Here is a 13,018-nt window from a genome sequence, read left to right as displayed (position 1 = left end):
GCCTGACGGAAGGCCTATGAAAACCATTGGGCTGGATCACAGGCTGTTGGCAGACCTACTTGACGCTGATGCTGACTGCGCCAGGGCAGATTCGACGACGTTCTATCCAAACAAGCCAATGATGATCGTGAACGACACATCTCAGCCCGCGCGATGGGGTGAGATTCTGACTGACGCTAATTTGGGGTGTTTGCAACTCTTCTGTCTGATGTGCAGACCCTTCCCAACTATTGGAAAGGGTAAAATCCTTAGGTGCACGAAAGTGCAGATATTCTCTCCACAGCCGCAACGCGTGGTTCAGCTAGATTCCGCCACGGCGTCTAACGGTGTGACTGGCGTCTCACGCAGAACTTCTACCACAGCCTGACTTTTCCTCCGAACCTTCCCTGAGTTTCACTCCTCATCCTACGGAGCGACTCCTCAAGTCGACAACCGACAATGCGTCGCGCTCCGCTCATCTTTCTAGCTGCCGTGGCGGCAAGCATCACCGCCGTCCAGGGAACGTGTTTCGTTCCCAACGGCACCAATAGAAATGACATTAAAGATTTCCATCTCGACACTTACGAACCTTGCGTGAGCAGCGGTCACGCCATGTGCTGCAACATCAAAAACGGGGACAGATGCGAGGCTAACGGCCTTTGTTGGAATAATGTGGACAAGAAGTTCTGGCGAGAGAGTTGTACGGACCCGACGTGGCAGTCGCCCAAGTGTCTGAAGCTGTGTATCTCGGATGATTATCGTGAGCTTTCTCGGTTTTCTATTTGTTACCCAGCGTCGGTGCTTGTCATGGGTATAATTATGTGCCGATTGGGTTGGACGTGCTAACGACTTGTCTTGCAGAAAGCGATGGCATTGGCGCGACGGGTACAGATATCGTGGTGACTGAATGCGCCGATAAGAGTTACTGTTGCGGCAATGACAACCAGAGGGTCAACGACTGCTGTGAAGAAGGCAAGGGTGTCAGGATTGAGGATGGGCAGGTTGTTACGACATCTTCCTTAATGCCTACTGCGTCCTCAGCTGGCGCCAGCGGTTCAGCGCCCTCGAATAATCAAGCTGGTATCATTGGCGGCGCGGTTGGTGGAGCTGTCGGAGCGGTGGTTCTTGCCCTCGCGGCTTGGTTCATTTGGCACAAGAGGAGGAAGAGTAACGCGAGAGCCCGTGGAGATGCGGCGGACTTGACGCAGAATTACGTTGCTGTGAGCCAGGAAGGGGGGTACCCGACAGTGGTGGAGGCTCCGAGTTATTATCCTCCGGCCGAGATGCCCGGAGAGGGACATCCTGTTGAGCTGGGGTCGGAGTCTGTGAGGTCGACGAGTCGAAGATGACTTGGCCGATGATGTCTCTGGATGTTCTATAGTTCAGGCAGGCGCGTTACTGGAATTTAAGTCAAAATTTATGTTGGAAAGGGTGTCGAATAACGATTTTTCAACCTGGAAGTATTTCGGTTTTCTCAAGTTAAAGTCTTCATTTGGTTTAAAACTGTGTACATCGGTTGACGTTCACATGGGCTGCAGTAGCCTGTGTGAGACTCTAGCTGAAGAAGCTGGGAATCGTAGTGCTCGGCCGGGGGTCATGTCAGCATGTAGCAGAAGGAAGCGTTGCGATCCCGGAGCTGGCACATGGCAGATGCTCTACGACTCATGAATCAGACCTTCTCAGGTTAGGGTAAGTTTCTGTTTTGCGAGTTGCAGAAGTAGCATCATGGCAGCGGGCGAAGAGGTTTCCCAAGCCCTGATCTCGTGGAGGTAGTCCAAGCCATGCTGACCACCAGTTCGAGGTCATCGATCCATTCCAATTTAGTTGAAGAGTTTTGGCCCACTCACTCCTGAGGGAGAGACTACGATTCAGCTGCATCTTCGTTCGAGTAAATATCGTTCGCTTGAGGCTTCACGTGTGTCTTGCGCAAATAGGTGTGACTTCGTAACCTCTCCAGGATGATAATCACAGAATCATAGTAGAAAAGCCTTGTTGGCCGATCTCGCTATAGGTCAATGGGCTGGCAGAATATTTGTGTGAAAAGCCACATCGAGATTAGACATATGTCGGCATCATGGCCGAGCAAATTCTCCATCGTTCACTGAGTGATGATGATGTTGAACTACATCGTGATCCACCGCCAAGGTAGGGGATCGATTCAGGCATTTTGGATTCTTCCTTCCCCGCGTTACCTTAGTCATGTTGATTGAAGTTAGTTGGAAGGCTTAGCTTCATCGAAACTTCATCGCTGCGCTGAACGCCGAGCGCGAGCCAATCAGGACTCGGGATTCGAGGGTTGGGGAAAGCTGCAGCACTTACCCCGGCAGCAGCCGTGCCCCTTTGTCACCAGAAGAACAGACAGTCCGGGGTTTGCAGGCAATCTCTCTCGATTGGCAAGCAGCTCACGAAGCAGCCGCCGTTGCCGCGGAGTGTTTCATCCAGAAACTCAAACAGACCACACATCGCGAGAGGCATGGGACGCTGGGAATGAGGTGTTGTTTCAAGGTGGGGCGAAGGTGAGGCTCAAAAGCAACAGTGACAGCTCACCACAGCTCTCGGTGAGCGTCGGTGTACTCCGCATCATGTGATTTTCGCCACCCAGAAGGCCCAAGCTCGTGTGACGAAAAGCGGGCGCAGTGGGATCGTCAAGCCAATGGGATGGTGCCGTCGCTGCGGACAAAGCCAATTGCCGCCTGTTCCCACTGGCTGGAAAATGCCGGCGACACTCTGGACCGTCTGTGGCCGCCCTGGGCTGCTCGCTGGAGTTGGGGTCCCTGCGCCAATTGGCGGGCAGGCGCTGACCAAAAAGAAAGTCGCAGGCACGGCACGGAAGCTTCTTCCCCAAAATCAATCGACCTATCGTTCGATGTACGCACGGGTGTCGTTGCACTCTACATCATTCCAGCGCCGCACTCCTCCCCTCCGCCCACCTCCTCATCTTCCGCCTTCTCCTCATCATTAACACCCTCCCACCCCCTCATCTCGTCGAGTGTGGCCGTCACCTTTTGCACTCACTTTCTTCTCTTCAGTCTTGTTCCCCGCCCCTCACCTGCGAGCGCAACTTGCATCGAGCAAACACCGAAACCGACAAATACCGACGACTCGGTGGCCGAGCTTCCGCGGCGGATATAGCTTCATTTTTAGCACTCTCGAGACACCTCCAAAATTTGCATTGGGTCGCCCGCGCAAGGCCCTCGATGTCAACGCCCCTTGCGTCCCGACAAACGTGAGCGCTTTCTCGCACGCAAAAAGATACAAGACTTCAATCCAAGTACGAACCTGCATATCGACACCAACAACGCAAAAGCCCGTACCCCGAATACCCGCCGCATACAAGATGGTCCTCACCCACTCGACGAACCACACCTACTCCCACCCCTTCCCGACCGTCACGCTCGCCTACTTCCTCCGATATTCCTCTCCCAAGCTCAATCCCTTCTCCACCCATGTTCTCAGCACCGATACCATCGACAGCCGCCTCGACCCGGCTACGGGCAGGCTGCACACGACACGCATCCACCTGAAGAAGTCGCGCATGCCCGCGCCCGTCTTCAAGCTCCTCCCGGCTTCCATCACCGGCGGCGGCTCTGCTGAAAAGGCGAGCTACGTCCTCGAGACGTCTGTCGTTGACGTCCGCGAGGGCTGGATGCGCACGGAGAGCCGCAACCTCAACTTCATGAACGTCCTTTCCGTCATTGAGAAGCAGGACTTCCGCCTTCCGGCGGATGCCTCTGCTGATGCCGCGACCGACGTTACGACCACTGTTATCTACAGATCTCGTCTCGGCGAGAGGCTACGTGGGGGTAAGAAGGACATGCCCCAGGCCAACGCCATCCCGGAGCAACCGGAGCAGAAGGAGGGCCGTTGGATGCCTGGCTGGATGAGTGGCATCGGTGCGCGGGGCATCCAGCGCAGCATCGAGAACCTGGCTTCAAGCAAGACACAGGACCAGATGGGCAAGAGCCGTGAGGGCATGCGCGTTGTTCTTGAGAGGCTTAGGAAGAACGGCGTCGTCGGCGTGCTGGAGATGATGAGACGAGAACGCCAATTGGCTTGAGGATTCTCATCTGACGGACTTGGAGCGTGTGACCCGGACTGCGGGAGAGAGCACACATTGTACACCATGGATGAAGCCTTCGTTTTTCACGGCTGGACAGTCCGCGAGTCCGCTCCTCGTTCCTGTACCTTCCCCCCTTGTTGTACATTATTCTATGACCATAGCGCGGCGTCTTCATGGCTGATTTGGCGGATGGAGAGAGGATCTCTCAGGCAAAAAAGGATCACGACGGACAACAACAAAAATTTTGGGCTCCTCTGTCATGCCGAACGCTGTATGACATCCCCTCTCTTGTATCTGACACTGATGTAGTCAAAAAATGTAAAATTTTCAATATTCACAAAATGGTCCAAGCATCGTTCGACGGTGGTCTCATCGCAATTTTGGTGTAACCTGGATAGCGCCATGTCTCATGCTCACGGTGAAATCGCATCAAACGCTTTCTTAGACGACCTCCATCGGCTGTCCGACACGGCATGCTAACTTGTGGGGTCTGCGACAGACACGACCGATTTCCAGACTTGACATCTCCGGACCCTGACGAGACGGCAATCAGGCATGTTTCGCCGTCGCAGCCGCACAGCCATGGCCCCTTTAAGCATACTGTCCCAGGCCTTGGCGATCTGCAGAAAAGCACGTTTGGGGTTTGGATGAATTTTGTGCGGGTGACAACGCAGCAGAGAAATTTGCCGCTGGGATGTCCCATGGTTGTCTGCCCCGCGACTGAGGCTTGTGAAGTCACTCCGCTGCGAGCGACCAGAGCCAACAAGATTGGCGATTCGTGAATTCGTGTTTGAATATTCTCAGTAATCTGCGCTTTTAGGGGTCATGTCTAGATCGTCTACAATATAATACAAGCCTATACAACAAGCGCATGGATCACTTCTGCGCCTTCTTCTCCGCCACCAAAGCGGCAGCCTCCTCCTCCGCCATCATGGCCTCAATGTCCTGCGACACCATCCACTCTTTCACGCTATCAAACACCTTATCCAGCATCTCCCCGCCGGCTACAACGTCCGGCAGATCGTGCACGTCAATGCCCGCGCGGTGGTCCGTCACCCGGTCCTGCTGGTAGTTGTACGTCCGGATCTTGTCGCCCCTCGTGATCCTGTTCTTCGCCAGCACAGAGTTGCGCAGCTGCGCCGCCGCCTCCTCGCGCGCCTCGCGCCGCTGCAGCGCCACCCGCGACCGCAGCAGCTTCCACGCGTCCTCGCGGTTGCGCTGCTGCGACCGCGAGTCCTGCATGCTCACCACCGTCCCGCTCGGCAGATGCGTCATCCGGATCGCCGACTCCGTCTTGTTCACGTGCTGCCCGCCCGCGCCGCGCGCGCGCATCGTCTCGATCTTGACTTCTTGCGGGTCGATGTAGAAGTCGGACTCCGGGTTGTTGAAGTCCTCCTCCGCGCTGCCGTTCTCCGGGAAGGAGGGCAGCACCCAGACGGCGACGGCGCTCGTGTGCGTGCGGCCCTTGCTCTCGGTCGCCGGGACGCGCTGCACGCGGTGCATGCCGGCCTCGCCGCGGAAGACGTCGTACGCGCCGGCGTCCTGCACCTCGATGATGGCCTCCTGCAGGGGCTGCTCGCCCGCCGCGCTGGAGGTGTCGCCCGCCGCCTCGGCCATTTCGTACTTGATCACCTGCACGCGGTAGCCCTTGCGCGCGCAGAACTGGCGGTACATCTTGAAGAGCGTGTCGGCGAAGAAGCGGCCCTCGAGGCCGCCGGGGCCCGGCCGCATTTCCAGCAGGCAGGGCATGTGGGCGAAGGAGTCGCGGGGCGTGAGGGAGGCGGAGAGCTTGCGCGAGAGCGCGGCGAGGTGGCCGGTGGTGCTGGTGAGCTCGTCGCGGGCCATGTCGCGGAGCTCGCTGTCCTTGGAGGAGAGCATGCCGGTGAGCTCGGCGATGGAGGCCTGGGCGGTTTCCCATTCGCGCAGGGCGGTGACGACGCTCGAGAGCTCGCCGATGCGGCGGGCGGTCTTGGAGTCGTAGTCAGTCTCGAGGGTCGCGGAGAGGTCGGCATGTTCTTTTGCGAGAGTGCGCGCGCGTTGGAGGAGGGCTGGGGGGAGGGCTGTCTGGGTTTCTGGAGGGGTGTGTTAGTTTGGTGATGGAGGGGCACTGGAGGGACGGGAGCTTGCCTGTGCTAGCACGGCGGATGAATTGGGTCGTCCTGGGTTTCAGGAACGAGCCCAGACACCGGCGGCAGACCCATGGTGCCGCGAGCATACTCGTTGCGCCGGGTTTGGTGAAGGAGGTGGGAATTGGAAGAGAAGGGAAAAAAAAAGTTGGGTGAGGCCACTGGAATTGTTTAAGCTGATCTACAAAAGCTCGGGCAGGTCCAAAAGTTTAGGTTGGCGCTGACCGTTGCGAGGGGTCCAATTGGCGGCGGGAGTGCTTATGTAATAAGCATTTCCTGGGGGTCTATCATTGTCTCAACATTGATTCGCCTCAATTACAACGCTTCTTGCTGTAAGTGGTCTTTCATTTCTGTTTCTGAATCTACGCTGTGCTCCTGAGTGAATTATTAGACACTTGTATATTGTGAGGAAATCTTTGCATTTCAATGGCCAGTCGTACCGCGTGGGATTCATGCCTGATCCTCCTTTACAGATGTACAGACATACTTCTTCCCCACAGGGAAAATGACACACCTGCCCATAAGGGCTTCAATGCCGCATCTTTCTTATGTTCTAGCCTTCAGAATCATGAGCATTATTTTATGAATTGACCTGGTGCCGTCTGAATCGCCTCGATGATTCACACCAGAGTCAAGAGCAGCCGTCGAAGGCAATCACACTGTCAGATGTCACCTATCCATCACTTTTATTCAAGCCTCAACCTCAATTGCTGGCGTGTTCTTCATCGCCTAACTTCGGTGTTATATCCCACCTTCATTATCCGTCATCTTTTCTTCAACGAAGCTCGCAGCACCATGTTATATCGGCCACGTCGACATCCACTCGGGCCTTGACGCCGGCCCAAGGGAATTAAACAGTCCGATGATAGCCTTCGCGAACGCATGAATGGGCCGGACTGGCTCGTCGCCTCGGCTTGTACGCTGTGGATGCTGGCCCATTAGCGAAGCTTGGTCGTTTCTGGCCCATTTTCCGTCACTGCATCTTAGGCTCTTGGCGCTGAAGCACAGAAGCCCCATTTGATGTTTCTAGCGCAGCGCCCTTCAATGACATGACCTCTTTGCGATAACCCGCTCCCCACATCTTCCCGCGTGCCATGGAAGTCGGTGTGCGGGGATGGCCCTCATCTATGAGTGCAACTTTCAGCTGATGCTGCAGCCATCCCAAATACGATCAGATTGAGGCTGGATTGGTCATCCTCGTCAACTAGTGTTCATGCCTGCCTATGTCGGGAAGACCCGCTCGCATGAAACTCACAACGGTAGGGCGTAACGGTCGCAAACGAGACATCGTCGATGAGTCAATTCGCAAGCGCGGGCTGCATATATGAACCTCATGGTTGACCCGTTCTAGACTCTTCAGTAACATCATCATCACTTTCACCTACAGTAATCCTCCCACTTGCATTCAATTGAACATAAATCAACAAAATGGTTCTCGAACTCTACATCGCCAACAAGCGCTATTCCAGCTGGTCCATGAGACCCTGGGTCCTCCTCAAGGCCCTCGACATCCCCTTTGAAGAGCGCCTGCAATTGTTCAGCCCCGGCTACCGCCAACCAGCCTTCCTCTCCTTCTCCCCTTCCGGCAAGGTGCCCACCCTCGTCGATGGCGACATCACCGTCTGGGACTCCCTCGCAATCGCCGAGTACGTCGCCGAATCCCACCCCGGCGTCTGGCCGCAAGAGTCCAAGGCCGCCCGCGCATACGCGCGCAGCGCCGCTGCGGAGATGCACACCGGCTACGAGGCCCTGCGCGACCAGTACTCCATGAACGTTGCCCTGCGCATCGAGAGCGGCCCGCCCGATGCCGACGTGCAGCGCAACCTCGACCGTCTGGAGGAGGTGTGGACGGGGGGTCTGAAGAAGTTTGGCGGCCCGTGGGTGGCGGGTAAGGAGTTCTCTGCGGCCGATGCCTTCTTCGCGCCCGTCGCGACGAGGATCCAGACGTTTGGGCTTCCGCTGAAGGATCCCGAGGCCGAGGCGTATGTGGAGAGGTTGTTGGAGCATCCGGCGGTCAAGCAGTGGATCGAGGAGGGTATCGCGGAGACGGCGAGGGAACCTTCTCATGAGGTCGATGTGTTGAGGGGAAGGAAGGTCTTGAAGGATTTGTCTGCATCTCAGTGAGCTTGCTCTATTGGGTTTCAACAATGTTTGAGGGCTGGCGGTCTATTTTAAAGTGATAATTGGAGCGATGGTTGAAGCAAGACACGACGAACTATCTTGTGATGCTCTGCGATAAGTAATCTGCAACGAGCTTGATACTGAATGGTATAGAAATAAACACCAGCGTTTTCTCTTTTCACGGAATCATAACCCAGCGCTATAGCGGACTTCTCAAACAGTTTCGGGCTTGCGGCCAACAATGCAGTACCTGAAATCATTAGACTCAATACCCTCTCAAAAGGTAAAGTAGGTGAGACTTACGCGGGCCAGTACGCATGGATACTCTTGTCGTTAAAGTCTTTGCGTACTTCTGCAAGGAAGACTTCAACCTCGATCCTGCTCCAGTTATGGCCACGGGTCAACGCCGCCATTGAGAATCCCTCCAGCCCTTCCAACATGTTCGCATTCTCCCAGATGCCGATCTCCTTGTACTTGGGGTCCTTTGGCCAAGAGTTGGTAGGCCACTTCAGCACCGTGATGCTGACATCAACGAAGCCCGCGGCTGACATGATGTCCTTGAGCGTAGGGCCTCGGACGAAGGGGCGGCCGAACTTCTCCGACGCCTCCATGAGCAGGTTACACCATCTCATCAAGGCGCTCTCTGGCTTGAGGGTTCCGTCGTCGGATGTGGCGAAGAGGTCAATCTCTTGCAGCTCGACGTAACCACCAGGCTTCAGGTTTCTTTCCATCTTTGGTTAATCATATGCGTAGACCTGGAGTTTAGGTGGCACGAGACTCACTCATAGCATTTACGCAGATACACCGACCAATCTCCGATGCTCGATGTCATGACTCGGCTGTGGATGTAGTCAAACGGCAGAGAATAAGTCCATTCATCTTCGAGGTCGTCGATCTCGAACTTGACGTTTGGAGGTACACTGGGTATCGTCAGCTCTCTATTCAGGAATGGGAGCGGCTCCGGCACAGCACGTACAAGCCCGGTTGAATTGGGGACAGATCGGTACCAATGACCTGAGACGCCGGTTAGTATACACCACGTATGGAGCTGGAATTCAACGTACCTCGGCCTCAGGATGCTCGTCTCCAAAGTGCATGGCCCAGATACCCGTGCCAGTTCCGATATCAAGAACTCGAGTGGGTTTGGAGCTTCCCAGGCAAGGTGGAGCAACTCCAAGCCTGTCGTCAAGCGAAATCATCCAGATTTGAAACTCCATATCTGATCTCTACATTAGCACAACACCGAAAGGTCTTCTTTTCAGTCATCTCACCCAATCTGTCGCTCTCCCGCTCATCGTTGGGGAAAATGTATTCTAAGACCCGTGTCAGTGCAAGCTATGTCGGCTGGTTCCATTCAAACGTACTTCCATCTTTGTACCGATGGTAGGTCCTGCCATTTTCCTGGCGGTAGTCGAACAAGGATGGGCGGAGACTCTCGGTTGATGGAGCGAGACTCTACAAGACTATTTGTTAGTGAACTGGGCGAATGTCGTCTTCGGCGCCAAGAAGCTTAGGACGTGCGACTCCCAAAGATTCGAGGTGAAGCGTACTCTTCCGTCTACCGACTGGCCCTCTTCCTCCTCGGTGTCATCGGCGGTGAGCACATTTTCAGGGTTGTTCTCAGGCTGGACTTCAGGCTGGACGCCAGCGTCTGCTGCTACAGGTTCGCGGTTTGGCGAGTCAGGCGAACCTGGGTTGCTGGGTGGTGCTGCAGACATCGCTCAGAGCTTGCGCACGCTGGCCAATTCGACTGACGCTTGACGATGAAAATGACGGAGATGACGAAGAGAAAGAAGAAGAAACCCGGTTCCCGGAAACCTGTCAGAATAAGGACGCGGGGCAATCACGGCTTTTGTGACGGCTTTTCGATCAGACCATGCAGCGGTCCAAGTAAGACCCCTGCTCTCGGCCCAATGGTACCCTGCGCGCACCCAACATGCATGCGCGCCCTCACCGTGAAGAATTGGGGTGGAGCTGCGAACCTGACGTGCGAATGAGGACCTCAGCAGATAGGGGTTGCAGAGGAATACACCTTCACGGCACATCTTTAGTGTGTGTTCTGCAGGGCTCATATTGCCACGTTCGCAGCAGGCTCTCTGGGCGGATGATACGCGGCACGGACAGGGTTCGGAGACAGCAACTGCCAGGCCTTTGCCGGACCATAGAACCCCCCATGTTCGCCGCCCAAGCCCTAGGATCGCTTGTGTAATTCGAGATCTGAATAACTTCACGAAAGTCCCAAAGTTATCCGAAGTTTGACGTAGTACGAGGGGTGCGCCGCAGAAACCGATTTCTTCTTCTGGAAGGAGATGTGGACGCCATTGGCTGCTGCACACAGGGATCAAGGAGAGAGAGTCAGCGCTGTAACCCGCTAGCAACTCACTTGGCACCGATGAACTTTGAATAAGCGTTTATGAACCTGCTGATTATTCGACATTTTTTTTATCCTGTGGAGTAACTGTTTTCAGCAACCTTGGGCTCTGCAAGATAAAATGAACGCTGGTCCGCAAACTAAAAATGGCCAATTCACAAACTCAATCACTGCTGGGCACAGTATATCGGAGATGGTTGTTTCCGTAAGTGATGCAATATGTACAGTAAACATGAAGTCTCAGAAGTCATGACACAACAAGACCCGAGAATATGAGCTTCCGGCCCAGTCCTTTCCACGTCCATCATTTAGTTAGGATTGCAGTAGAAGCATCCCATGTTGTTGCTGATGCCAGCGGCCAAGTTGCCGCCGGGGTTTCTGAAGATCTGGTGGGAAAAGCGAGTTGGCTCACAGGCGTTGCCGCTATCCCACCATGAGATATCAGAACATATACAACCAAATAGGGGCTTTTATATAGAGATATAGCAATAAACATACCCATAGAAATCGCACCAGCTGTTGGAAGCCTGGGCTCCTGAGGCCTCTAAGACCTTCCAGGCATGTGAGGCACGGAAGGCTGCATTAGGCTGCAGGAGACGTCCTGACAAGAAGGCCCTGGAAGGGCCTGTATTTCCCTGTACTTAAGGTCCCTTAAGGACCCTGCCTGCTTAGGTATGCTAGGAAGGTAAGCAAGCATTTCTGACTTCCTGGCTTTCAAGTCCAGCCACCCGAATCGGGTCCAACCGAACTAATACGGGAAACCCAATAAGAGTCCGGGTATATAGCGACGCTGATGGGGTAGCAGCCATAGTAACATTCGCCGCCGAAGTTGTCGAGGTCACACATGTATACGCCCTCGCAAATACGCTTGTTCAAGCTACGGGCGACGTTGGACTCGCCGTCGGACTTGAGCTTGGCGACCTCGGCCTTGAGCTCCTCGTAGGGGAGGGGGCCGGCGAGGACATAAGACTCAGCATCGCCGGAGGGAGCGGGGCTGGGAGCAGCGGCGCCGAAAGTCGCGGAAACGAGAGCGAGGAACGAAGAGACGCGCATGTTGGCTGAGTTCAAGGGGTAGAATCTTGAGAAGTAAAGGTTGAGTTGGGTGATGTAGGGTTGTGATGAAAAGAGTTGAGTTGGGGGGGATGAAGAGTCTCTTATATGCGATGCAAATGATTTCAGAACTTAGCTCAAAACAACTCTACGAAGCTGAAAGTGACATTCGAAAGCTATGGCAGCCCCAGCTTCGCCCTGACTGCGGTGATTTTGCTGCTGTTTCCCCGTGTCAAAAGCAGATGCGGTGATCCACTCGAATAGGGTCATTTCCAGGCCTTCACGAGTTTCAGTGGATTCAGGTGAAGATACAATACGTCTCTCGACCATCTAGATGCTTACGAAGGATCGAAATGAAGCCACATCCTTCGAGGTATACCAATAGATGCCAGGGTGCTTAGAGTTTTGACCCCGGTTTTGAAGGATTCCAACCCACTGAACACGACATGGAGCTTTCTTCCGGTCGTGTCGGCTGCTGCTCAAATACGATAAGGTGCTGAGATAGAAGATATGTGACTGGAGTTGTCGAAAGGCAAAAGGAGCCCAGCATCATGTAGATAGGATATCGAATCCGTCGCCTCATGGGGAATAAGTTGACAGGGATGGCTAATGTAGGTGTCTAGAGCCATGGGGATCCCACGACTAGTCACTTGTAAAGCTCAGGACATCTCAATCTAGAGAAGGCAAAGGTATCCCTGGAGTGGGCATACGCAGAACTACTCTCGGCCCGCTGGACGGTGAGGGTCCCGGTGGATGGCGGCCCGGAGCCACGTCCGATTGTGAACCACCCGTGGTGAAGTTAGTTGGCACTATGTGTGTTCCTGGGTCTTGGCTCATGTGCCAAATGAAGACTGAAAAGAAACCAAATAACTTTGAATTTGCTGCGATTTGAGACTGAGTTTTCTTACTGAGAGGACCCTCGCATCTGAGAAGGAAGCTTCCCTTGGACTATGTTCAAATATTCGTTGATTTGTTCAGGGGAGCAGGTAGGCTGTTCTCCACCATGCTCGGTACCAGGTGGATCAGCGGATGCTTCCTACCCGCATTGATCGAGCCGTAGCGGAGCTAACGGAGGTGATGTCCGTTTCCTAGGCGGAGCAGTTTGGCGAGCTTGAGCAAGACTTTACAAACGTTTGTCATTCATTTTCAAAAAGTACGAAATTGTGTACAACAGCTTCCGGTTCCATCGTGGAATGACTCAAAGCTCGCTGTGATTGTGTAAGTATCAACAGCTTCCGCTGCGGCGAGTGTCACGGAATTGGGAAGGAAGTTCCATTTCTGTCTCTGACCATGAAGATTCATTGAAGTCGT

At 54.5% G+C, this 13,018-nt stretch overlaps 7 protein-coding genes across 7 annotated transcripts; 3 read left to right on the top strand and 4 right to left on the bottom strand.

Moving 5' to 3' along the window:
• Positions 1-438: 438 nt before the first annotated feature.
• GCG54_00010901 (uncharacterized protein) lies at positions 439-1,328 on the top strand (the record flags this gene model as incomplete). Its single annotated transcript, XM_045410813.1, has 2 exons — positions 439-739; positions 841-1,328. The coding sequence occupies 2 exons, from the start codon at positions 439-441 to the stop codon at positions 1,326-1,328; spliced, it is 789 nt and encodes a 262-aa protein (XP_045267871.1).
• Positions 1,329-3,316: 1,988 nt separating this feature from the next.
• Positions 3,317-4,036, top strand: GCG54_00010900 (uncharacterized protein; the record flags this gene model as incomplete). Its single annotated transcript, XM_045410812.1, has 1 exon — positions 3,317-4,036. The coding sequence occupies one exon, from the start codon at positions 3,317-3,319 to the stop codon at positions 4,034-4,036; it is 720 nt and encodes a 239-aa protein (XP_045267870.1).
• An 879-nt stretch (positions 4,037-4,915) lies between these two features.
• Positions 4,916-6,240, bottom strand: GCG54_00010899 (putative peptide chain release factor 1; the record flags this gene model as incomplete). Its single annotated transcript, XM_045410811.1, has 2 exons — positions 4,916-6,111; positions 6,237-6,240. The coding sequence occupies 2 exons, from the start codon at positions 6,238-6,240 to the stop codon at positions 4,916-4,918; spliced, it is 1,200 nt and encodes a 399-aa protein (XP_045267869.1).
• Positions 6,241-7,593: 1,353 nt separating this feature from the next.
• GCG54_00010898 (uncharacterized protein) lies at positions 7,594-8,289 on the top strand (the record flags this gene model as incomplete). The annotated part of the gene is made up of 1 exon (XM_045410810.1): positions 7,594-8,289. One exon carries the CDS (start codon positions 7,594-7,596, stop codon positions 8,287-8,289), a length of 696 nt encoding a protein of 231 aa, XP_045267868.1.
• Positions 8,290-8,499: 210 nt separating this feature from the next.
• GCG54_00010897 (Secondary metabolism regulator LAE1) lies at positions 8,500-10,004 on the bottom strand (the record flags this gene model as incomplete). Its single annotated transcript, XM_045410809.1, has 8 exons — positions 8,500-8,536; positions 8,590-9,009; positions 9,069-9,206; positions 9,263-9,300; positions 9,351-9,505; positions 9,558-9,599; positions 9,651-9,741; positions 9,837-10,004. The coding sequence occupies 8 exons, from the start codon at positions 10,002-10,004 to the stop codon at positions 8,500-8,502; spliced, it is 1,089 nt and encodes a 362-aa protein (XP_045267867.1).
• A 961-nt stretch (positions 10,005-10,965) lies between these two features.
• GCG54_00010896 (uncharacterized protein) lies at positions 10,966-11,354 on the bottom strand (the record flags this gene model as incomplete). The annotated part of the gene is made up of 3 exons (XM_045410808.1): positions 10,966-11,124; positions 11,156-11,201; positions 11,299-11,354. 3 exons carry the CDS (start codon positions 11,352-11,354, stop codon positions 10,966-10,968), a joined length of 261 nt encoding a protein of 86 aa, XP_045267866.1.
• Positions 11,355-11,371: 17 nt separating this feature from the next.
• GCG54_00010895 (uncharacterized protein) lies at positions 11,372-11,710 on the bottom strand (the record flags this gene model as incomplete). The annotated part of the gene is made up of 1 exon (XM_045410807.1): positions 11,372-11,710. The coding sequence occupies one exon, from the start codon at positions 11,708-11,710 to the stop codon at positions 11,372-11,374; it is 339 nt and encodes a 112-aa protein (XP_045267865.1).
• Between the last annotated feature and the right edge of the window lie 1,308 nt (positions 11,711-13,018).

Source organism: Colletotrichum gloeosporioides, assembly GCF_011800055.1.
Source record: "Colletotrichum gloeosporioides strain Lc1 chromosome Unknown consensus_17, whole genome shotgun sequence".
Taxonomy (NCBI): domain Eukaryota; kingdom Fungi; phylum Ascomycota; class Sordariomycetes; order Glomerellales; family Glomerellaceae; genus Colletotrichum; species Colletotrichum gloeosporioides.
Note: the sequence above shows the minus strand (reverse complement) of the source record. Positions and strands in the feature narration are given on the sequence as shown.